We start from the raw sequence: 26,639 nt of genomic DNA, 5'->3' as shown, positions 1-26,639 counted from the left end.
TTCAAAAACATAGTGTTGAAGTCTGTTGGTTTGTTTGAGAGATTTTGCTTTGTTTTGTTACTTTGTTGGCAGTCAAGCTCTATAGACCAGTCTGGCCTCAAAACCATGAATCTGCAGCTGTCTCTGTGTTAGTTAGGGTTTTCATTGCTGTGAAGAGAAACCATGACCAAGGCAACTCTTATACAGAACAACATTTAATTGGGGTTGGCTAAGAGATTCAGAGGCTCAGTCCATTATCATCAAAGCAGGAGCATGGCAGCATCTAGGAAGCATGGGGCTGCAGGAGCCAAAAGTTGTATATCTTGATCCAAAGGCAGTCAGGTGAAGACTGTCCTCAGGCAGCTAGGAGGAAGGTCTCAGAGCCCATCCCCCACAGAGATACACTTCCTCCAACAAAGCCATACTTCCTCCATCAAAGCCACACCTCTTAATAGTGCCCTTCTGTGGGCCAAGTATATTCAAACCACCACAACCTCTCAAGTGTTGGAATTACAAATGGGCCTACCATGCCAGGGTTTTATTAAAGAAAACATAAAAGAAAAAATAGGTGAGGGGATGGCTCAATGAGTGAGTTGCCTGCTGCACAAACATGACTGAGTTTGAATGCCCAGCACCCATGTAAAAGCTGAGCAGGGCTATCCAGAGACAGGGAGATCCCACAGGCTTGCTGGTCAGCCAGTCTAGCTGACACACTGATTGCCAGATTCACTGAGAGACTCTTTCTCAACAAATAAAGTAGAAAGCAACAGAAGACAATACCAGATATCAACATCTGGCCTACACATCTGGCACATGTGCACGCGCGCACACCACAGACACACACACACATACATGTGCGCACAGACACACATTCACAAAAGCATAGATAAATGTGTTTGACTAAGGCCACACCTTCCCTGGCTAGCAAAGAAATGAATAATCTGAGGAGAAATGTGAGCAGTCCATATAATCACCTACACGCAGTTTTGCCTTTACAACTTGAACAGGTCTAGCAGTGGCAGGAACTACTGACTAAGCAGGCAAGTTCCCAGGTACAGTCCCTGGCTCCGTGAGCCACATGCAGCAGGTGACCCAGTAACTACTCGGAAGCAAACCGGATAGACAGAGTCTTATCATGGTCTTAGTTAGCTTACAAGGCCCAGGCTGAGATCAGCACTGATCAGGCGGCTTTGGGTGGTTATGACAGCAATTTCTTTCAATTTCAGTTTTCTTCTGCCTAGTACATTTACAGAAAAGGAAAATCAAAACCAACCAAACAAACAAACACAAACCGGCATTTAAAAGCAACATGCAGCCCAATAGGGCATGACTGGTGGTTTGGGGTTTTTTTCCTTTGTTTTCATTGTTTTGTTTTATTTTTGGTTCGGTTTGGTTTGCTTTTCTTGTCCAAATGGGCGGAGAGCAGATGACGATTCCACTCACAGCTGAAGCTCTCGGAGCGTCTGAAAAGGCTGACCACGGACCAACAGCATGCCCCATCATTCAAACGCATACATATTAAGTATGTATTTCCAGTTATAATCTCCTTAATCTCCTATTGGTTAGCTAGCAGAAAAACCAACCTTAAAGGTCAGAGGACGGAAATGGAACCAGAAGAAAGTCGGCAGGAGGAAATGCCCGGACACACAGCCAGTTAGCAAGAAATGATTGGTAAGATACAATGGTATATATTTGGCTCTGAAATTAACAGTTAGCTTCTACAGTGTTATACAGAAACAACACTGAAGGGATGGAAAGAATTATTAGCTTAGCTAATACATTCCATAGCCTACACCAATCCTGACATCTTATAGAACAGAAACACCAGAATAATCCCAATGAAATATAATAATAGCTTTGCCCTAACTATTTCTGATGACTCCATTAGAAGTAACTTAAAAATAGTCTTATCCCTGACATTATTGAAATGACTAATTGTTCACGTGACACCCACCTCTGTCTGCTCAGTTTAGAGAGCCTTGTATTTATTATCAGGATATGTAAGAAAACCTAACATGCTCTTAAAATATCTTTTTCTTTTTCATTAGTTCTTAATTAAACATCACATCCATTCCCTTTCTTCAAAGGAATTTCACTGTAATTCCTTCCACTTAAAGAAACGAATAGCTTCATTATTTCTCCCCTGGCTTCCCAATGAATGAAGTATAGTCTCATATAATATAAGTACTGCTTAGTCTTGTTGCCCAGCAACACAAAAACATTCCTTAGTCCCAGTCTTTTCATGCTGAAAGTGACTACGTTTGAGAGATTTATACCACTTGCTTTTTAGCCTTCAACAGTACTCATATTCACTGGCCCTAAATAACCGTACTCCCTGATTTCTGTTACACAGCCTTTAGTACTAAGGGTGATTATTCCATCAAGTGATCAATACAGGAGGAAATTACAGCATACTTCTAAGTTGTTTAAAAGTATCATAAAACTCAACACACACACAAAAACAATTTGTTTAAAACATAAATGTTTGTTTTATCAAAACAGAAAATCTATCATAACTATTATTAAAGAATACCAGATTACTATAAGATAGTCAAGTGGCTGGCCTTAGTTACTACACAAAGGTCAAGGCACGAAGTATTTACAGAAAGAGATGGGAGGAGGGGGCGAGGGAGGGAGGGAGGGAGAGAGAGACTGGAAGGGGGAGAGAGAGAGAGAGAGAGACAGAGAGAGAGACAGAGAGAGAGAGAGAAACACAACGGTCACATAACCCCAAACCTGGCTTCTGTTTACTCAGTTATATACTATTTCACAGGTCAATAACTATACTTAAATTAAAAAAAAAAAAAAAAGAAGAAGAAGAAGTGAAAGTAAACCCACAATACCAGGGGATGGCAATTACCAATAACATCTACCAACATCTCTTTGAGATTATAAAATATTAAGTGTTTCAAATTTTAATACTGACTCTGAATTTAGGTGGAATGTTTCCCATTTCTTCCAAAGTGGTTAATAATAAACAATAATTAGAAGCACTAAAAGATTGAGAAATATTCACTAGCCACTAAAACATAGTTGGATACCTCTTGAACCCAAGCACTCAAGGAGGAAGAGAGAGAGCTGTAAGTTTGGGGCCAGCTTAGTCTACAAAATGAGTTCCAGGCTATCCAGGGCTACATAGTAACATAAGAACATATATTTTTAAGAAAAATAATAAAGTGTAAATTGCTTTTTAATTTTTCTTGTATTTTAAAAATTGTCATACAATATATCATACTCTTCCCCTCCCATATAATTAAATATATTTATCATTTTCTTTCCCCTCCTATATAATACAAAATATTTATATTATTTCCCTTCCTGAATCATAATATATTTATCATATTTTCCCTTTCAGGAACTCTTCTGAGGTCCTCCCCACCTTCCACACCACAGACTTATGAACTCCATGTTCTTTCTCGCCAACTCTCTCAAAAGAAAACAAATCAATAATAATAATAATGCAAAAATATCAATACTAAATAAAAGGTTATCAAAGAAATGGAATCTGTTTTGTACTGGCCAAACACACCTCTGCATGGGGCCTGCTCTGAAGTGTGGTTGCTGCGTCCATTGGCATTCCACTAGACAGAGCAAGCTGTATATTCCATCGGAGGCAGATCAATGACAATATTCCCACATGTTAACCCAGATGAAAACTGAGCGGAGCAGCCATGAAATTTCAAAGCAAACTACATCGACAAAGGGAGGGCTCTTCCTTGTTCCTTCTTAACACTAGGGTCACTATCCTAAAAGAAGAAAATCCCTTTTCCTCCCATGTCTATCCACAGAAATAAGTACGATGAATAAGAGCACAGATTCCAACCAACAAAGCATGATATCAAAGCTATTCTGACAATACACATCTAAGACGCACACAATCAAGTATTTATAACATACTGAGAGTTCTGATTTTGTATAACCTCAGTTCTCTACATATGCATTTCCTAAAGTCTCTTGACTGTCAACAGAGACATTTCCCCCACCACTGACACGGGGCTTACTGGGGAGGAGCAAAAGCTTGCTTGAGAATTCCCCCACCACTGACATTCAACATTTCCCCCACCACTGACACGGGGCTTACTGGGGAGGAGCAAAAGCTTGCTTGAGAATGCTATCGATGAATTGGTTTTCTTTTCTAGTGTAGCTAGTGTGGTTTTGGAAAATTCTATTTTTCAGTAAATAGAAAGACCAAATTCCACGTACTAACTAAAATAAACACAGCATATACCTACCACAAGAATAAAAATGAAAGAGAACCATCTCTTCCTTTTAGTAATAAATAATATTGAGATGTGATGTCAGCAAATCAGCAGCATCCCAGCCTTACCTGTGTCATAAGACGACCAGGAAAGCATCCAAGGCAGATCTACTTAGAATTCAACAGTGACAGTGAGTAAAGCCAGCAAGGGTAGAAATTACTGGCCCAGCTAGAAAACCATGTTGGCCCTGAGGCAAGAAAAAAAAAAGTTTTTTAAATAGAAGAATGTTCTGAAATAGGAAGCATGTTAAACAGAATTGCCCGAGGACTGTAGGAAATGAAAAATTACACTAACTGCACTGGGAACAGCAACCCGATAAAAGCACAATGCACAAATTACAATCTTCTTCGCAGCTGTATTAGACAGGAGAAAGGTTAAGCTGTGGGTGTGCACGGTTTTGCCCAGCACAGGACACAACATGATTGAAGAATTATTCTCAAATGTTCCTAGGGACACCCAGACAACTCCAGTAATAAATATGTCTAGGTTTTTAATATTACGGAACAAGCTGGACCAGAACCCTAGTCAATGGATATTTACAAAACACACCCCTAGAGTGTAACCTCTATTCTAAGTTCCAAAGAAAACACCAAAAGACAATAATGTGTTCCCTAACCATATTCTTCTATTCCAAAATTCAACACACGCGTGCGGCATCCTGGGATGCTAGGTGAGTCAGAACATACTGCCAAGCTGGACTTAGGCAAATATAACATTGAAGAGAGCAAAAAAGCAGCCTTCCAGGAAGAGCCTGATTGACAGCTACAGGTCAAAAACCCATAAACAGCAATGTTTCCCGTATCAATACAAGGTGAATGAATGATCAGGTAGTCAGAACAAGCACGAACACTGATAAATTTCTGAACTATAGGAAACAAGCACACGTCATGAAGAAAAGGTCATAAAATACACGACACCCACGTGTCCAGCATGCATGAACCTACTACAACCCCGGGCACTATTTTAAGAGTGACAGGGAACCAAACTTTTCAACCTTCCTCTCCATTAAGGAGATCTGCTCTGGATAATGCAAGTCATGATGAGTCACCACTGCTCTGAAGCAAAATCCTTGGGATGGCAAAATTATGAACAGCTGTGAGTTGGGCTAAGTCTAAGTGAAGCTGGCACAGCCAGAAAGGTCTTCAATATTACAGCTGGGACACATTCGTAGTCCCTTCATCAAGAAGTAAATCTTTATCAGATTTACTGTGGCCCACATTTCCCTGTTATATTATTTGTGGTTTTGCTTTATGGGACAGATATAATGCATTTCACATGAAAAGAATCTGACATAAAAATCACCTTAATTAATGAAGAGCCGGTGCAGATTAGTTGGCTCAAAGGATGGAGGGGAAACATCGCTACCTACTTACCTCCAGTTAATTGCATAGAATGGTTCTCTGCTTGTATTTATGATACCACTCCTAAATTTTTGAGTATTAAAAAAACAGGGGTTCAATAACTGGTGAGTCTCTTAGGTAAAACTGTAATCTCTGTGGGACTAATTACCTCTATGGAAAACACAAAGCCGACTGAATCTTGCTACTTACTTAATCTTCATCTTTATTCTCCTTGAGGGGGTCATGCTAACTCTCTCTAAAAGCTCCTACTTCTAACACATAATCTAAACCTTCCCTGTGGAACAGCACAGTCGTCACTAGCAACACACTGCTACAGAGCCCAGATGTGCTTTAAGGAGAAAACAAACAGATTTTTAAAGACCTAATTTGTAAAATGTGAAGTGTATGATGAGTTGTTTTTTTTTTTTTTTTTTTTTTTTTTTTGTTACATGTTGGGGTGACATTTTGAATCCAGTAGATTAAACTAAATAATAGACATTTAAATGACTTCGTCTATTTTGTCTTTGTGTGTGACTACTAGAAAATTCTAAGTGATATGCATGGTTCATATTCTACTTCTATTAGACAAGGCCGGTGTAAGCCAGAAACCTAAGGGAAGCAAGGGACCAAGCCCTGGACACGGGTTTGTGTCCCTGGAACCCACCTAGCCAAGTTACACTAGGCTTAATATCCCCCTGACTCATTCAAAACTGGAGTACCTTAGTTTACTTAGGCATTGCTCACTGCCTCTAAAAATAGTCCACTTTTACTTCCGAAATGTGCTCTTCTGCGAGAAGCATGCTGGTTTGTCATCAGATATGATTTACAATGTACTTTACAAGCTTCAGTGCTTACACAATGTGGCAATTCTTAGACAAGAACATCTTGCAGCTGAACCCTATTTTTTTGGGGGGTGGGGCAAGAAATCTTTCAAATTACGTAAAAAAACAAAACAAAACAAAACAAAACACCCGTATAAGGTCACATGATAACACGACTAATTATTTTAATGAAGATTAATGACTTATCTAGGGCTTTGAATCTCAAGGCTCATCGAATTGTCCACATCCCTGAAAGATCCGCCCTTCCTTTTAGAGAAAAATCATTTTAAGAACCTAAACTGCAGTTCTTGGAGGTTCGTGCCCGCTTCTTTTACAGGATGACTACGCTGTCATCAGGATTACACTGGGTTTATTCTATTGCCTAAGTTCTCTTCTCTAATTGAGCTGCTGTCAGGCAGGGGGCCTGTTCCTCGTGCACTTGTTATGTCCTGTAGAAAAAATGCCCGAGACAAAGAGAACGGTAGGAACAGGTTTCTAAACCAAATTAACGAGCAGACCACAACTCAGATGCCTGGAACGCAGTCTCTGGGGAATATGTCTTCTGTACAAGTCACCTTTTGTATGTCACCCTAAAACTCCAAGTGCAACCAGCAAAGCCATACTGCAAGGCAAGAGAAAGCCACCTGGATCCTGCCAAGGACGGAATCCACATTCCCTTCAGTCGGGGGGTTTAAAAAGCCATTATGCCTTTCGAACGAATCCAGTCATTTAGTTAGCTGAGTTAATATATGGACTGCCTATCTACGTTATAGTGAGTTATAATTGTAGAACTTCTCAGGAGTCAAGCTTCTCCACCGTATATAAAGGTGCATAAGGTTTTGCAACCTATGACAAATAAGTGTACTAACAACAGTTATATTTCAACATCAAACCAAGTTCTTTGGACGTTGATGTGCTCCAATTGCTAGCAGTATTTCTAGAACAATCAACCCTGATAAACATCAAAGTAAATAGTAAGACTGAAATAAACCAAAGGCCAATTTCAGCTAGATAAAAAGAAGCTAATTTTGGAAAATATTGATATTGCATTAGTTAAGAATTAACGAAGTCACTCCTACAGTTACAAACATCAGAAAAAGTTTTAAAGGATTAATCTGTCATTTAGATCTAGTGAAAAAATAAACTGAATAAACAATTTTAAAAATATGTATTTCTTATAATATTTATGCAATGAGTACATAGTAGAGCCAAATAAAGCCATCCTATGCATATCACTTAAACTCTTATAACATTTTAAAACAAAATAAGATTAGAAATTGAAGTCTAAAAGAAATTGAAGTCTACACAGATTTTCAACTACTAGGATATAAATGAATAATTTCTGAAATGGTAGAAAAGAAAATTGAACAATAAAAATAAACAATAAAAGTACCTTTTGAGATTAAATTATATATTTCTCAGATTTTTCCCCTGAATCCTAAAATTTTTAGCTGTATTAAGACACTAAGCAAAAAAAATTAAGATGTCATTACAAATAAGGAAATTGATAGACTACTTCATCCCCATTCTATAAGTAAACATAACATATATTACAATTATGCTTTCTTATATATTTTATAGTTGAGCAATACCAGCATGTTATAACATAAAATGAGAATCCAAGATTCATAGCCAATAAAATAAGATTAACCTAACACTTGCAACAAAAAATACCTCAATCTGAAAAGCAAACTTAAATACACTATGTAAAACAACAGCACTGTTAGAAAAATAACTTCGGATCTTTAAAGCTAGAAAGTGTTTTCAAAACAACAAAAACAGATACAACCCATAAAAAAAGATTTCAAGAAATTGTACTTCAAAATGAAAAATGGGTTCTGGGAATTGTTATTGCTGCATTTTTTTGTTGTTGTTTTTCTGTCTGAAACCACAAGCTACAGGCTGAGAGAAAAAAAATATTTCTTAATTTATAATATGAAATGTATAAAGACTTCTCAATTTTAAAGACTTGCTTAAAGGAAGAAAAGGTAATGTACTTTAAAACTAAACAAAATACATAAACAGGCATTTCAGCAAACAAAGCATGCAGACAGCAAGTAACTGAATGATAATTTAATGAGCTAAGAGAAAAATGCCAATTAGAACTGTGAATACATATATATACTACATAGCTAATGTGGGGGGCTAATAAAATATAGTGTCAATCCTGACAAGGATGCAAATGAGCTGGGGTGCTCATAGATGATAAGACAGACAGACAGAAGCTCTGGAAAATGATTTGACAGCTGCTTGTAATAGTCAGCATATAAGCCATATAAGCATATGCTTGCCACATAACCAGCCTTGATTCATCTCAGACAAATAAAGTCTGTGCAGGACGGTTCACAGCATTCTAATGAAATAGTTCAAAAACGAGAAAATAATCCAAATGACCAAATGACCTTCAACAGGTGAGCGAGCGATAAACAAATGGGGCCGGTGGTACAGCCACCCAGTGAGATTGTGCTCAGTCTGAAGACGAAACGAACCATTGTTACATGCAATTAGGCTGTACCTCAAAGGCGCTCTGCAGAGGAGGAAGGAAGCAGCAATGTCAGTCTCAAAAGATTGCATATAATATAATATATATAGGATTCTCAAAATGAAAAAAGTTACGGAGCTAGAAACTAGGTCAGTGATTGTCAAATTTAGGAATGGTGGGACAGTAGTAATGTGAATTTTATGCATGAGGGATTTCTTTGTGGTCACAGAACAATTCTATATCTCCACTGCGGTGCCAGTTTCATTAATATATACATCGATAAAACCAGGAAGAAGTAGACACACACAAGAATAAGCATTTGTAAAACTGAAGAAACATGAATAAGGTCTGTGGATTGCACCAACCACAACTTCCTGCTATTGGTACCAGGGTTACTCAACAGAACACAGGGGCAAGCCAAGTGAAGGGTATGGGAGCCTACTTTGCGCTGTTTCTGAAACTTCCTGTGAGTCTTTATTTACTTCAAAATGTAATTGTTTTAAATGCAATTTGCAATCCTTTGATTAAATGTCCTAAGAGTTTAAAAGCCCTGCTAACCTGCCTCACGCAGCGCCATGTTTTGATAACAGTTATTTCTAGTCAGGATTTCCTACTTCTGTGCCCTGTTGACTTTTGCTTCATACAGCACAAACAGTAGATCGCTTTTCCTGAAAGCCACAAGGAGGAAATAAAGCAAAAAGAGGCCTCCGATTGCTACCTTTCTAGCAATAGGGAGTGCAGCTTCAAAACCAAAACCAGGCCTGCCACCTGAAATGATCCAGAGGACAGACAGCTCTCAGAGGTACCAGAAACACAAAAGAACAGGACGAGCAGAAGAATCGAAATGTAGGGAACTGGTTTCTTCTTGACATGGGATGACAACGGCTGGGGAAAGGGACTACAGAAAGGTCGGCCATGAACTCATTTGTGAACCATCCGAATCCTGGGATAATAGTCTACCTGAAGAACGAATTGCAAAAACTAATTAATTAAAGCAATGGCATCTCAGGTATTAGTGACTAATTAACTTATAGTCTCCATCAATATAGAAGGATAAAGGAAAATAGACCCCTATCTCTTAGGAAGGAAGCACTGGTATGACTCCAGAAATCCCTAGTCCTCTGACACCAAAAGGGAATCTCATTCTGGCACAAACTGTCCTTTGTTCCTGTCATCAAAGATGAAATCACCGCACCTGCCTATGATGATATAAGCCTACATCTATTTGAAAAGTACATTCTGACAAGACAGTGCTAATTAGATCTCACAAGCACTATAAAAGCAAAACAAAATGATAAGGCCAGCAAAGTCTCCTAAGGTTGTACATCCATGGTTAGATAACAAAACAATTCTTGGCTTGAAGATTGAGGCCAGGAGCTGAGATCGCCCAGTGGGTAAAGTGTTCGTCATCCAAACATGAGGCCCTCGGTCTGAATCCGAAGACCTACATAGGCCAGTTACAGTAGCACAGGTGCCTGTTATCTCTGGGCTTCTGTGCTTATTAGAAGCTAAGGCAGGAGGATTCCCAGAAGTTTAATAGGCCAAATCCCGTAGCATACCCAGTAGCCAACAACAAAAAGATTCTGATTCAAAAGCAAGGTGTCCTTTGACCTCCGTATGTACAGTGTGGCATACTTATACGCCTACTTCCACACAAAAACATGCACGAATATGCATGTGTGCACTCACACATGTATATCACATATAAGCACACAACTAAAAAAAAACTGAGCATAAATTAACTGATATTTGAAATCCATTCCTTTTCTCTCGCAAATCTTATGTTTTAATATTACATATCATATTTAATATCACATAACTGAAAGATAACCCAACTACTAATTAATAATGAGTGAACCAATTTTTAAATGTTTTTTCTTATTTTTTAAAGAATGCATTGCCTATGAAATTTGAAGGGGGAGACAACCTAGCTCCCTAGCCTTAATTGGTGTCAATTAAGCCAACAAATGAGTTCGGCATTGTTGATGCCAGGCAGCCAAATGTCTTTATAGTTCCCCAAGAAAGGAATCTAAAATAAACATAGATCAGGTCTCACAGTGATGAGGCAGAGGGTAGTGACATTAAAGTATGAGGCTACAGCCTTCTCTTGAGAAGGGGTGGGGGGAAAAAGGAGCAGGGAGGCTGTTGCTCAGGAGTATTTATCTACAGAGATGATAGACTGTACCACGCTCTCCTTGCTAGGTCTCTGTACTGGCTAGTTTTGTGTCAACTTGACTCAGCTGGAGTTATCACAGAGAAAGGAGCTTCAGTTGAGGAAATGCCTCCATGAGATCCAACTGTAAGGCATTTTCTCAATTAGTGATCAAGGGGGAAAGGCCCCTTGTGGGTGGGACCATCTCTGGGCTGGTAGTCTTGGGTTCTATAAGAGAGCAGGCTGAGAAAGCCAGGGGAAGCAAGCCAGTAAAGAACATCCCTCCATGGCCTCTGCACCAGCTCCTGCTTCCTGACCTGCCTGAGTTCCAGTCCTGACTTCCCTTAGTGATGAACAGCAGTGTGGAAATGTAAGCTGAATAAACCCTTTCCTCCCTAACTTGCTACTTGGTCATGATGTTTGTGCAGGAATAGAAACCCTGACTAAGACAGTCTCTTACGTGTTATTCCTCTTCAGCTAGCACTGAAAAAGATCAAGATAGCGAGCCTATGTCTGACTAAATAAACACAGGAGATCTACATGTCTACATGGGATGACCATGGATGTGGATTTGCCCGTTAATCTTATGAGCATAGGAATCAAATCCTTAAGTTAAATAAATACCAAGCTGCAGAAGGCTATAAACTGATCCTTGTGGAAGCCAGAACTTTTCACCTTTAATTTCAGGGAGAAATTTAACCCTCTGCTGCTATAATATTGGCTTTTGTATTAAGTGGAACTAAGTGTATAAGTGATACTCCCATGTTTCCTCACTAGTGTACCTGTCTACACTGTTCAGCTCCTCACACATAAATGGAACCTGTGCATGGGAGCTTACTAAAGCAAGTTAATTAGATGATATAACTAATACATAGCATTGGTAAAGCAAATAGTTGCTGAATATTGAGGAAACCCCAATTGTACCCGTGCAAAATATAAACTTAGAAACTTCATTGCAGTACTAAGAGTATCTATCTGCCCAGAGACTGTGTCTCATTGTAGCCGACTCTTCAACGCATCACTAAATACCTATAACTATTCCATTCCTTTATTTCCTATATGTTAAAGAATCAGATTGATTAAAAAAACTACCTGGACAATATCAAATATCAAAAAACAAAGAAAAGCCAGGGCCACCAAACGTAACTTTTTTCTTACTACCAAACAGTCATGAATAACACCCTCCGACCACACTTTCATTTTTGAACATTTAAGTGACTATCTTTCTTTATTCCTTCCCGCACATCGGTCTTATTTTCAAAGTTATCCTGGCTATTAGTAAACTCGGTGTGATCATCCGTCGAAGCATCCCGAGTTCAGGGGGAAGAAAATCCCTGCAGCTGTTTGATGCTCAAGAATATGGACACTTACCAGTCAGATGAAAGAGGAGAGAAGACAGGAGGGGAGATCAAGAGAACCGGGAGTTTGGGTTTCTGCAGGCTAGCGTTTACCTCTTTCAGTGAAAGCGGCTTTGTGCTTCTTATGTCCCAGGACTCATGTTGCCTTCAGCTTACAGTGAGCTGGCAATTACCTCCTCATTTCCACTCCAAATTAAGGATCAAAGTTTAAACAGGCTCTTTTCCTTCTCTACTACATTGTGATTAAAACTGCCACCTGCCTCACCTCATTCATCCAATCACCTCTCCAGGACAAAAAGTGAGTCTCTCTGAAAAGAACAACACAATTAATAAGAAAAACAGAGAGTAGTGGTGAGGGTTGAGGGTCTGAGCTTGATTTTTAAAAAATTTCACTACAGAATGTAACAAAAATATAATGTAGTGAAAATAACATTTAAGCTGGGCACTTATCTAATATCATCAAATTGTGGCACATTAAGTATCTCTGCATATATCTGTAGTCCTCAAGAGAATCCTGAAAACACCTTTCTGATGACTCAAATCTATTTGACAATTATAAGAGCTGCGATTCGAGTCTTGTCTTATTCCTAAACTCTGTAACGCAACCACTTCACAATATTTTTATATTTAACATGTGTCTTAAAGTTTTATTGCTGTGAACAGACACCATGACCAAGACAGCTCTTTGAAAAACAACATTCAGTTGGGGTTGGCTTACAGGTTCAGAGGTTCAGTCCAGTGTCATCAAAGTGGGAGCACGGCAGCCTCCAGGCAGGCAGGGTATAGGAGGAATTGAGAGTTCTATGTCTTCATCTGAAGGCTGCTAGCAGAATACTGACTTTCAGGCAGCTAGGAGTAGGATCTTAAAGCCCACACCCACAGTGACACACCTACTCCAACAAAGCCACACCTCCAAATAGTGCCACTCCCTGCCCCAAGCATATACAAACCATCAGGGCATGTAATGGACCTACGGTTAGAGCCAAAATTATCTGGATTATTTGTATATTAAAAGTCACAACTACTAAAATGTTGAACCAATGAACAGGGAGTGTCCAACCCCACTGGGTATGTCTGCAGCACAAACCCTATACTTAAGGTTAAGGGGATATTGCAGAAATAGTCTAAGAGTAAAAGGTCCAGGAAGCCTGCTGAAAGAGTGTGCCTTCTAACTACACAAGAGAACTGCACTCAACTGTATCGCTCCCTGAACAGGACCTCAACTATAATACCACCAATTGCTATGGCACCAAGGATGAGGGAAATTTCACAGATGAAGAGCTACTGACAACTGGAGACTACTGAGGGATAACCAGTCTTCCTCAAAGACGAACCCATCCTTAACTGGTTATCCAAAACCAAGTAATTTGTACCAATATATATATATATATATATATATATAAGCAAGCTACACTTAATGAACTCTGTGCGTTGTATTTGTATATTTACTCGTGTGTGTGTGTGTGTGTGTGTGTGTGTAAAACATGATAATTTTAATATAAGAGGCCATGAATTTAAGAGGGAGTGAGGGACAGGGGAAGGTAGAAGAGGTAGAGAGCAATATATTTTAGTTAATTTTTTACCTTGGGAAAAAAACAAGGTTTAGATGAAACCATTAATCACACACACAAAAATAAAAATAAAATCAAGTTTTACAAGTTAGTTGCCATAGCTACACAGTAGCAGAGAATATACAATGAAATTATTAAATAAATCAATAAATGTAAATTATAAAACTACATATTTAATGTCTTCCTTTTGTTGAAGCTCCAGGTCTCTGTTACCCCTAACACAAAATGAAGCAGGGCTTTGTTTATTGAACATAAAAGCAGCCTGGATTCACGACAGCAGTGAACAAATACTGGTGAGCAGATATCATCAGGAGAAAAGAATTCTGTTCGTGTGTGTGTGTGTGTGTGTGTGTGTGTGTGTGTGTATGTGTGTATGTATGTGTGTGTATATGTGTGTGTAGGTGTGTGTAAATGTGTGTGTGCATGTGTGTGCATGTGTATATGTGTGTATGTATGTGCATGTGTATATGTGTGTATGTATGTGCATGTGTGTATGTATGTGTGTATATATGTGTGTGTATGTGTGTGTATATATGTGTGTGTGTATGTGTGTATGTATGTGCAAGTGTGTATGTATGTGCATGTGTGTGTGTATGTGTGTGTATGTGCATGTGTGTGTATGTGTGTGTATGTGTGTGTATGTGTGTGTATATGTGTGTATGTGTGTGTGTGTGTGTGTGTGTATGTGTGTGTGTGTGTATGTGTGTGTGTGTGTGTATATGTGTGTGTGTGTGTATATGTGTGTGTGTGTGTGTATGTGTGTGTGTGTGTGTGTGCTTGTATGTGAGCAAGCACATGCATCCTAACTTTAGGTGAAGGGTACCCAGTAGCCCCAATTCCCTCAGAGAAACAGGCTTCCATCCATTTAATATCTGGTAAGAGAAGCCTACTCTACACTTCCAAATAAGAGCACAAGTGCACTAACCCTCTCTTACACTCCACAAGAACTGTGTAATCGCATACCTAGGGCCCAGCGTAGAGAGGGCTGGAAGGAATCCAAGAAGTTATCATGTAAAGAGAGATTGATTCCGAGCTGGTGCAGCTGGCATAGGAGCCTGTTCTAAACAGAATGTCCTATCATGTCACCTCAAGACACTTTGAAAGTGAGAAGAGGTCAGGGACTCTTGGCCACTGCTATGGATAATCCAAGAGTAACTCTGGAATTTGGACGGATCTCTGTGACAAATGAGTGAGTGTCCCAGGACAGGAAAGCGGGTCAGCAGCATCTCAGAACTCTGACTTCTCCCTGCCGTCTAAAACTGCTGACATTTGACAGTCTTCAGTATCCACAGAGTGGCTGGGGGTGAGGGGGGAGAGTACATCAGTGAATCACATTTAAAATTCTTGTGCTATGAGAAACACCTATGGGTATGATCCCTGACTCTTCCACTCCAAACATTCTAAGCTGCGTCCCAACGCATGTACAGGGTTTTACAAAGAGACTGAAGCGAAAAGTGCAGGCAGCAAACCCTAGCACGTGTAAAAACACAGCCTGGTCTGGGATTCAATCAAACTCCATCAAACGCACTACACAGTCAAGCAGAATGTGTTGGCACACCTTCAGGCTGGTATCCGTAAGTGTATTAAATGTCTTCTTGATATAATTTATTGCCTGTTATTTTATCAAAGATACAAGAAAGGGTCTGCATAGCAATTTTCTTGTACTGAGCTAAAAGACTCCCTCTTACAGAAGTTATCTCTGTTCTTGACGTCTTGCTTTTTACCCAATGACTTTCCTAAACTCCCACCCCAAACTCTTCTGTAGAGACAGGTAATTATAAAAAGGAAATATTCAACATTCAGTGTTAAAGGAACATAAGTGGGAAAGGAAAAAAAAGATACCTTGCTTCCAATTATTTTAAAGACGTTTTATTATCCCTTATAGAACACCCACCCCCCACCCTGTGTCTTGTTCGAAGGAACAACCGGGGAGTTGATGAGAGATGGAGGATATGAGATATGCATAGAGATTAGATTAGATTGAAGAACAGAGACCAGATAGTGCAGACTGCTCTAGGTTAACAGAAATGACCAACTATTGAAAGAGTACAAGCAAAATAATTTTGTAATTATCTGAGTTACTTTTCTGCCAATGTAAGAGAACACTATGGCTGGGCAGTGGTGGTGCACGCCTTTAATCCTAGCACTTGGGAGGCAGAGGCAGGCGGATTTCTGAGTTCAAGGCCAGCCTGGTCTTCACAGTGAGATCCAGAACAGCCAGAGCTACACCGAGAAACCCTGTCTCAGGGGGAAAAAACAAAACAAAACACTATGACCAAAGCACCTTATAAAAGAAAGTTTACTTGAGCTTATAGTTGCAGAGGGCTACCAGTCCATGATGGATGGAGAAGTGGAGCGATGGGAAAAGGAACAAAAAATGACCAGCTCATAGGTTGGACTGCAAGCACACAGAGAGCAAACCAGACGTAGGGGAGGCTTTCAGCCTTCAAAGCATGTCTGTAATCATGGATGCTGGGCTGGACTTACTGCACCTCCTTAAATGGCACCATCAACTGGGGACCAAGGATTCAAAGACTGGCGCTTACGAAGACATTGTCATTTAAACTGCTACAACAATCACATACACCTATTTCAACATTCACTTGTCATTTTGGGAATGGGGAGGGCAGAACAGATGGAGAAGGGCGAACGTCTGAAAAAGAAGTAACAGCTCTGAGCCTGTTCTCACACCTGTCTAGATGCACTGGCAGCTTGAAAGAAGGTAACAATAGCCACACAGACGAGTGCATATTATAAGAGTCAAATGATGCAATTGTCTAAACTGAGAGATGAAGGGAAGAGTACTTGAGAATTTACCAGGGTCAGAAGATGGCTCAGTTGTTAGGATGCTTTCCTTGTAAGTAGAGGGTCTAAGTTCAATACCCAGAAGCCATGGGTAAAAAGCCAGATAGTATGCACTGTATTTGTTATGCGAGCCTGGGGAGACAAACAGACAAGTCCCAGGGACTCCCTGACTAGCCAGTCTAGCCTATTTGGTGAATTCCAGGAATGAGAGAATCATTCTAACAAAAGTAGTGAATACACACATGAACTCATTCACCCCAACACATGAATACGCATGCATGAAGAAAATGCTAGGTTTCAAGACTGAGTCACTCATCAATGAAGATAACACAACCAAGATAGGGTATGAAAAGAAAAACACCTTTGAGATGAAAAGCTATATATTCGGATTATGTACGCTGGGCTTTGTAGGCCCTTAGACTGAAGCCCGTTAGAATAATGTTGAAGACCAGAACAAAAATCTGGATGAAGACAGACTTTTAGTATCTTCAAGAGGTAGAAACTACAAGGAAGATATAAATGTCTAAGAAAAGAATATTATGCAGAAATGAAACAGTATATAAAAGAAAATAAAGACATGGGGACTAGGGAACCAACCTGGAATCTCTTCTACTATATGGTCTGAAGAATACTGAAGTAAAACCTATACAAGTGACGGGGGGAAAGCAAGACCGTGGCTAGGAGGAGCTAAGACAGCGTCAGTAATATACAGTGCTTATAAGAAGGAATATATACAATAGATTATCAAGACTATGTTTATGAATTCCTTTATTTATTTATTTGTTTGTTTTTTTTTTTTCAATACAGAGCAACTACAGTTTCCCCTTCCTCAATGTTTATGAACTTCTTAAGAACTAAAGAGATGGCTAAGTGGATGAGAGCATTTGCTAGCACTAGCAGGGAATCTAAGTTCAGTTTCCAGCATCCCATGCTGGGAAACAACTATCTATAACTCCATCTTCAAAAATCTAGCCTCAGACGGGGTGTGGTGGTGCATGCCTTTAATCCCAGCACTCAGGAGGCAGAGGCAGGCGGATTTCTGAGTCCGAGGCCAGCGTGGTCTACAAAGTGAGTTCCAGGACAGCCAGGGCTATACAGAGAAACCGTATCTCGAAAAACCAGAAAAAAAAAAAAAATCTAGCCTCCACAGATACCCACATGGCATTCACTCACAAAGACACACCACACACACACATACACACACACACACACACACACACACACACAGAAGATTAATCTCAGCACGGCATTCACCATGGCTATTTTCATAGGCAAGCCAGAAAAAAATATATATCCTGTCTAAGATGATGTTTGGAAGATGAACTATCATAATATTCAATAGTATATAAAGTTTAAGCAAAGGATACTCCTTAGTGATAGAGCACTATATATATCTGAGCAGCGCTCAAAATGTCAACCCTCTGTTTAGATGAGGAGATGGGCCAAACCAGTGGCTCTCAGTGTCGTAGGAACTAAGACACCACTCAGTAACAAAATTACAGTTATGAAGTAGCAATAAAAATAAACATGATTGGGGTCTCCTAAAACCATTGGAAATAAATGTTTTCTGAGGGTCGCAACCACAAAGTTGAGAACTTCTTGTATGCACCAACAGCTCAATAGGAAGTGCTCGCTACTAAGAAAAAAATATATAGATATAAAGAAAAATCATAATTTCACTTTTCTGTTTTCCAGGCTACAAGAACTGAAAAAGAAATTTCAGAACAAATCCTTCATAATCTTACATCAGTGAATGCCTGCCGTCAGGAGAGCCCTGTGGCCAACTCACAAAGCCACGTAAGATGTGAGCGAGCAAATGTGATCACTCATGAGAACTGACTGGAGTACATCAAGAGCTTCACAGGAAGTAGAAAGAGCCAAGTAGGAGATGTCACCGTAGGAGCTAATCAATGAGACAGTGATCACACACTCATGTACTTACACTTTACTTTTATGATGCAAAGTAACTCACACTCGACAGTTAAGTCCCAAGAAAGATGCCTCCTTAACCAAGGCTCCAAGCTGTCTGTCTACCACTATAAGGGCTTTAACTCATTCGTGACGGAGGAACCCCCCCCCCCCCCCGTCAAGATACAATTCTAGATTTGGAATTCTCACAGAAGACAAAAGGAACCCTCACAACAAAATTCCAAATGGAGCAATTTTGAGGAGGAAAGAAATCGAGAGCCCATCAATGAGAAGAAAATGCCTCCCTCTCACCACTCTTACACATTGATAACTGCGCCTCAAATTTTCTGCAGTATTTAATAAGCACGCCTTGCAACTAAATGGGTTGTCTAGTCATGTTAGGCCCAAGGACACTCGGCACAAGTAGGTTACTTAAAAACAAGTCAAAAATAAGATATACTATTATCGTGGCTTCAACAGCATACTCAAGATAGATGGTTTATTAAAAATAAAAACGTAGCTCCTCAGAGTTTGAGAGTCTGAGGAGTCTAACAAGATGCCCATGGGTGAAGCTGTGAAGTGAAATGGCAAGCACCCTGTTACTGCCCTCATGAGAGAATGGAAGCGAAATGTCCTCCCAAAGCAAAAGGGAAAGGGGGCAAAGTAGCCTAAACTGGGAATTTTTTAATTTTTACTTAGTTTTTAATTGTTTAAAAGTTTCTTATTTGTATACAGTGTGTGGCTAGAGCATTTGTCCTCCATGGCCTTCTCCGTCCCCCTCCCATCCCCCATGACCTCTTTCCCTTCCTATTTCCATCTCAGTCCCCTCTTACTGGGGTGAGTGAATATATGCCTATCCTGTCCGAGTGGTCACAGATGCTGTGTGTACATGATAGCCATAGAAAAGTCATTTCCAAAGACAGACTTTTACAGTATGGCTCCCCATCTTCTCACTCTGACAAGCCCTATCCCCCTCCTCTGTCATGGATGTCGCAAGTCCCTTTTTTGATTAGACCATTGTCCACTGCCCAAAGATGAACCCTCATGAGGAACCCTTATGGCCTAGTCATGTCCTAAAGGCTCTTTCTACAGCACACTTGTCGCACCTGAAATTTGCAAAGGACACATTCCAGCCACAGCAATCAATGACCATGACGACACTATGAAAAAGTTTTTATTCTCTACCAGTTAACAATACAAGTCACCACTGCCAGATGCCAAATTACTGTTTGACATGCCTAAATGGAACATGTGTGCTGGAAAATAGCAATTATCCAGGACCAAGGGCAGAAGTAGAATCCAGGTCACAGAGAAGCACATAAGGACCCGCTGGGCCAGACTTTTCACCAAGAACACTGGATTCCCTCCCTTCTTTATTCTGCCCTTTGTCCCTCTCATTAATTTTGACAAACCATGAAAGATGACTATAATTGCTTCAATCCCAGTGGAGTTGAATATGAAGTACACACATACACACAAAAGAAGAGAATAAATGGTGTTTGTCTGCCTGTGGCCAGTGGAAACTGGAAACAGGACACAGGCAAAATATTTCCACAACTCTTGCTTTTGAAATTTCTTACAGGTTAGTTTATAAATCACACAAATAGAGCCATAATAAAAATAAACACCTCAAAAAAAAAAAAAAAAAAACTCGACATTAATCACCTTCTGTTGTAATTTGTGTGCTCATTATAACAAAATGATTTTTATATTCAAAAAAAATGTGGTGAAAATATGTAAATAAACATGTAAGTATATTTCATACAAAAAGAGAAAAAATAGATAAAATATTTGCTTTTGTTCTAAAAATCACTTATTCCAAAATCTGCTCAAGTCTTTTAGCTTTCAGGAGTACGTGCTAATTATCTCAGGGGACTCAGGCTTGCATCTTCTGAGTGAAAAGTTGCCAGACTCCTCCCCAGTACTTAATTTAAAGTCACGACTAAGTACTGTAAGTGAGGATCAGCCCAGCTGGCTGCTGTAAGGAGGGTTCCTGTATTAGGATATGTAAACTCTGGAATGAGCAGTTTATAATGCCTACTGTTTTAGAATCTGAGAATATTGGTTTTCTAGAAAGTGACTTAAGTGAATACATTTAATAACATGACAAAGCTAGGTCGTTGAGCTTTAAGGGTCTTTGTGTTTTCAAGTCACATCAACCCATGTTCATAATCACCAATGCCACCAACTAGTTCTATGTTTTCTATGATTAAAAAAGAGTCTATCGACTGGTGCCAAGGTAGTTTTGATTTTTGTAGTATCTAGGCTTTAAAGAAGAAACTAGTATGACAAATATGACAAATTGACTGGTGCCAAGGTAGTTTTGATTTTTGTAGTATCTAGGCTTTAAAGAAGAAACTAGTATGACAAATATGACTGCAGCAAAATACTTGCAATCGACTCATAACTACTCTAATTTATATACTAGCTACTTTAATTTTCAATCTTAACCTGAGCAGATTGCAATTATAAATTTCTGATAAGTGGGAAGCCTGGTGGGAGAGGAGTTATACTTTTTGAATTGGGCTCTGCAAGTTAAGCCATCCATGCCCTGTTAACTCTCCTGGAAGCTAAGGTCAAACACCCGCAAAGGTCGCTCTTCGATGTTGGTTTAAGGGAGAAGAGATCTGACCAACGATTAAAGTGAAACGCAGATTAATGAACTCACAAGAGCAAACAGGAGGGTGCAAGATGTTGAAAGACTGCCTGAAAGACTGCACAAACGCTGCTCGGAAGTAGACTACAAAGTTGGAAAAGCAAAATCACACACGCCCTGGGTCACGACCACTGCAACTCCCAGGACCAGAGGGGGGTGGCCTGTGAGTCCCGGAAGCCGCTGCGTGGCTGCAGCGCTGCCTGTCCCAGCACGTAGGGGAGGACGCGCGGCCAGGGACTGCGAGCAAGTGAGCGAGCACGGGGCGGACGTGCAGCAGAAAAGTTCAGGAACTCCCCCGGGAAGCCGGAGCCACGCCCACCGCATGATTGGCGTGCGAGGGGGCGGGGCCGCGCGGAGAGGGGGGAGTCGGGCGGCGCGCGCGCGCACGCGGGAAGGCCGGCCGCAGGCGGAGGGCGGTGGAGGGGTTCCCCCGGGTACCTGCGCTGGAAGTCCGCGGCGAAGGGCTTCAGGTACGGGTCAATCTCCAGGAGTCGGGCCAGCTCCGGCACGTCGGCCAAGGCGGCCTCCAGACGAGCATCGGGGCCCGTTTCCCCTGCCGCAGGAGCCGCCGGCGCCGCCATCTTCGCCGCAGCAGCCCGAGTAGCCGAGGCCCGAGAGGGTCGAGTGGGCCGAGTGGAGTGCGAGCGGCAGGGCGGAGCCGGGCGAGCCTAGGCGAGCCGCCGGGGACTTGCCCTTTATAGCGGCGGAGCGGGCCAGGGTGAGCCCGGGACACACGTCCTCAGCGCGGGCCCCCGCCCACTCACGGGGCCGGCCCCTGGAGCCCTGAACTGTGCTGGCTGGCCACCGGGAGGCGGGTCTCACCAGTCCCTGTCCCTTCCCCTTCCTGCCCGGTGGTCACCTCTCCTCAAACACCTGCTCTCATTTCTGAGTTTTGTTTTTCCTAGGGCGATGGTTTTCAAAAAGTGGGAAATTCACCTGGACCACGGTTAAAAGTCGACAACGCGAAACTATTTAGAATCTTAATGTCATTTAACAACCCTACGGCCCTAACCTTAATGTGTCTCAAGAGTTTAACCAAGAGAGTCTTTAAAGATTTTTGCATAGATAAGCATGGATAGCCAGCCAGGTCCCTGAAGTCACAGTAAGAACAAGAACTTTCCTGGTTCCCTGTACTGAAATCAGGCATTTGTGTTTCACCAACCAAACTGTCTTTGATGAGACATGACTGGGAGAACATCATTAAAGTGGACTGCACTCTCCTGCTTAATCACAGTGATGAAGCAAAAACTTTTCTGGCCAAGCTCCCAAGTATAACTACCCTGTGTCCTTTCTGTCCAGTGGTTCCTTTGCAAGAATACAGAATGGGGGCTTGATGCCATGATGGCTCACTAGGTAAAAAGTGCTTGCCACAAGGCATATAACTGGAATTATATTCCCAGAACCCACGGTCTGGAAAGAGGAAACCAACTTTCAAATATTTTCCACCCTGCCACATATATACTGATACACAGACATACAAAAAAATTTTTTTTTAAGAATACAGATTTTGACACAAGGAGAAATGGACGCTGCTACTCAGGAGGCTGCAAGTTACTTTGCACCTCAAAACTGGACAGGCTTGAGTATAATTTTCTCAGTTGAAATCTGGAAATGTAAAATCCTATCGCTTCTCGGCCTTTTGGCTAAGATCAAGTGTAGTAAAATCTTAGCGTCTAGGAAGAAGGAACAGTATTGACCAGCCTTGGGATATAAACATTTAAAACAGGGTTTGTGATGAACTTAAGAAAGAAAAATATTCACTTCGATGTGAATAGCTAAAGGTCTTAGATAAAGGTATATATATATCTACAAATGGGGGGGGGCTTGAACCCAGAAATAAAGTACCTAGTAGACACCCAATTCTGTAACTTCATTTTTTACTTTCATAACTCTAAATTTTCATCACTTCACACTGAAATTTCCACTTGGCTGACTAAGAAACCTGAACCAACTATCTTCTTCATAGCATAAGCGTTCACCTGTTAAGGTAAAACCAAAGCACTGATTAGGAAGGGAAAAGGGAAGGGGTGAGAAAATAAAAATAAAGTTTTCCTGAATAAACACTACCTAAAATCAGCTTTTATCACTTTTATACAGACTGATAATCACCCATAAATTACCATTTTTACCCACTCCCTGTACCAGTATTTCCCAATGTGACCTTGATATGAGTCACCTAGTGAAAATGTGCATTCTGAGTTTGGGGTCCATGTACCAGAATATATTTTTAACTACGTTCAAGAGATACTGATGCTGCCAGTTTTACATAATTAGAATAGCTAAACTCTATAGTACACATCAAATAATCTCAGTAAAAATTTAAATGGCATGACGTTTCACTTAAGTGTGAAATATAAACGTGGCTTTCCTTAAAACACTTAAACAACCTGTAGTCACTACCTTCACTATCCAGTTCCCTTGTACTGTAGTGGCATGGCCCTTTCAGGATCTGACAGAATTCTGTGAGCACTGCAATTGCTACTCTTTTTGGGAATTCTCTTCCTTAGCTTCTCTGTGGCTACTTTCTTTCCAGCCATCATTGAGATCTCTGGTCTTAAAAGCCCCATTCTCTTCTATGCTACAGTAAACACAATGTAAGCTCTTTGTTAATCTTTAAAAGGCAAGCTTTATAAGAGCAGGAACCCAGTTTACCTCAACTTTCATACACCAGCCTCTTGCCCACATAGCACAGCTAAATGGGATTTTAAGTTCCACTGTCGTAATTATCACATAAGTCCATTTCGGGTGGAGCTGGAACACTGGAATTATTATTATTGATCAAATGCGCCTCTTTTATTTCTGGTGCCCAAGCAATCCCATTTGCTGCTGGCATTTAGGTTGTACCGCAATAAGACACAGCCATGGAGGAATAGCCGTCTAGGCAAAGTGTTTCTGAAATGGGGAATTGAGGTATTCAGGACAGAGAGGAATACAGGGAAGGAGGGAGAGGAAACTAGCCTCAGTGGTGTCCAGAGAAGCAGAGTACCAGGAACGGAGCAAGTGCCGAGGACCTGTTTGCTCTCGCAGATCTACAGTTAGAGGGATTTGAGGAGAAAACTGAGGGTCTGAAATACCCTCCCCAAGGATGCATCCAATCCTGCAGTGACTTGATGAGCCAGGGTGGAGGGTGATACCCAGGATACAGGCTCCCCTTTCTCCGAGGAGGAAGGGAGGAGGGTCTGTGTGAGAGGGTACTGGGAGAAATGGAGGTTGGTATTGAGATGTAAAGCAAACAAATACAAAACATTTGAACTATTTAAAATGAAAAAAAAAAAAAAAAAACCTCTCTCATCCAAATGGTTCGGAAGAACAGAAAGTAGAGAATTAGGAGACAGCAGTGATACCAAAGAGAGAAGGTGATGAACTAAGATTGAGAGGATGATGGAGTGAAGATGTGGAATTCATGATAAATGCCCAAGGAATGCAGAAGTGATTTAGATTTTTTTTTAAAGCTTTGCAGAGGTGCTGCAGTAGAGCACCACAAACTTGATGATGTAGATGAACAGAAATCGTTTCAGTTACTGCCCATCCTAACCCTTGTCACCTCCCCAGCCACTGGCTTTGCCCTTGTTTATATTACCAGATCCGTTCCTTCTTAGGAAGTAAGTCTCAAGTTCAGTAGGAAAACAGGTGCTTGCACCCATCAGTCCTGCCCTTATGACACCAGTGTGCTGGTAGCATGGCATGCAAGGTCTAGCCTAAAAATATTAAAGACAGTTGTTTTTTTTTTGTTTTTTGTTTTTTCCAGTAACTATCTCCTGCCTTCTGGCACTACAAATGACTGGGGGTGGGAGGGACTATAGCCTAGCCTCAGGCTGATTTCTCCAAGTCATACAACAACTATGTGGTGTCTTCAGCAATAAGAACTTCCTGTCTAGTTTCAACATGCAGCGTACAACATTGCAAGGACCCTTTCGGTTTGCCAATCCTAAGATGTCTCTAGCCAACAGGGATAGCCAATCTCTGGCGCTCTGATTTTATTTGATACTTTTCTAGTTGGGAGGCTTTTTCTGCCTGCACAGGTTGCCCTTATTTGCGCTCTATACCTTTTGTTATCCTCCCAGATGCTTCTCCAAAGCTGCATGGAACCCAAAGGCTAGCATTGTACAAGGAAATGTTTTCACAAAGGGTGAACTTTATCTCTGAAGTTCCATCCTTTTCTAGAGACTGCACATTGGCCTTAGGATTTAACAACTAAGGAAATACTAAAATAATGCATGAGACATGCCCAATACAGCATGACAAGACCTCAACATTCTTATCAATCACTTTCTGAAAAAGGACAATATATAAATACATAAGGCTATGTTGGAGACAGCAGCATGGATAGTTCTACCTTATTATAATCAACAATATTATATAATATTATAATCAACAATCATGCTCCACGAGCTGCCGTGCTTTCTCATCCTAGGGCACTGCCTTAATGACCCTGTTTATACTTCTCCACCCCTGGAAAGTCAGATAGGGCAGGTTTGCATTCTGGGGACCTGCCTGGAGGGAAAGGGCGAAGCAGGGCTGTGTTCTTACCTGCTAGACCTGTAGTTCAAGCCAGATTCCTAGATTGAGCAGTCTCTGGGCCCAAACCGTGGCCTTTACCTCTCCATCAGCCACATTTGGCTGCTGAAAAAGGTTCAGGTGTGGGTGAGAGGTCTTTACTCCCAATAAACTTTCTTGCAGAGTAAAACTGTGTATAGCACATGCTTGAGAAATGATTGTACACCATATGACAAGATGTACTTTCTCCTGCACAGTTTTCTCATTGTTTAGACCCCTACTAGTTTTCCCCCTTAGGTACTGCAGCTAGAAAAAAACGTCTTGTTTGCCATTGGGTGACCTAAGTAGACCCTTTTTTGTCTCCTTTCCCCTTCTTTTCTTTCTTTTTGATTCGTTAGCAGTTTAAAAACCTGATTTACTTGATAGTCTAAATCATTCTTATCTATCCCAACCTCTCTTGCCCCTTAAAGATAGTTTCCATCATGGGAGTTCAGCAAAGCCACTAAATCCTCATCTCAGTCCTAAAATCCCTCCTCAGATAACTCCTCGACTGTACTGTAAGCAAAGTCCTATCAGGCCTTTTGAAGGAAGCAGCAAACCTCTCCTCTCACTGTCCATTTCCCCGAATAATCCTTGCCCATCCCCAGTAATCTCCCATTTCTTGGCATTCCTGGGAAACTCCGCTGTCTGCAGTAGCTCCTGTCTGTAATAGCTTCCACGACGCAGTCCATCAGAGAATGGCTGACTTCCTACTGCCTCAGTTTATACAGTCTTCATATCAAGGAGTGCTGGCGGCATTGCTCCAATTTCT

The 26,639-nt window shown here is 40.9% G+C and overlaps 1 protein-coding gene across 1 annotated transcript in view; it reads right to left on the bottom strand.

Annotated features, from left to right (window-relative positions):
- The window catches only part of Gbe1 (glucan (1,4-alpha-), branching enzyme 1), a 255,772-nt gene extending 233,656 nt beyond the window's left edge, over nt 1-22,116 (bottom strand). The window contains exon 1 of the mRNA NM_028803.4: nt 21,770-22,116. Within this exon, the coding sequence (NP_083079.1) occupies nt 21,770-21,912 (143 nt within the window). The 5' untranslated portion in view covers nt 21,913-22,116. The remainder of the gene's footprint in view (nt 1-21,769) is intronic.
- Between the last annotated feature and the right edge of the window lie 4,523 nt (nt 22,117-26,639).

The sequence above is a fragment of the Mus musculus genome, chromosome 16 (genome assembly GCF_000001635.26).
Source record: "Mus musculus strain C57BL/6J chromosome 16, GRCm38.p6 C57BL/6J".
In the NCBI taxonomy this organism is placed as follows: Eukaryota; Metazoa; Chordata; class Mammalia; order Rodentia; family Muridae; genus Mus; species Mus musculus.
The sequence above is the reverse complement of the archived record's forward strand: the minus strand, read 5'-3'. Positions and strand labels throughout refer to the sequence as shown.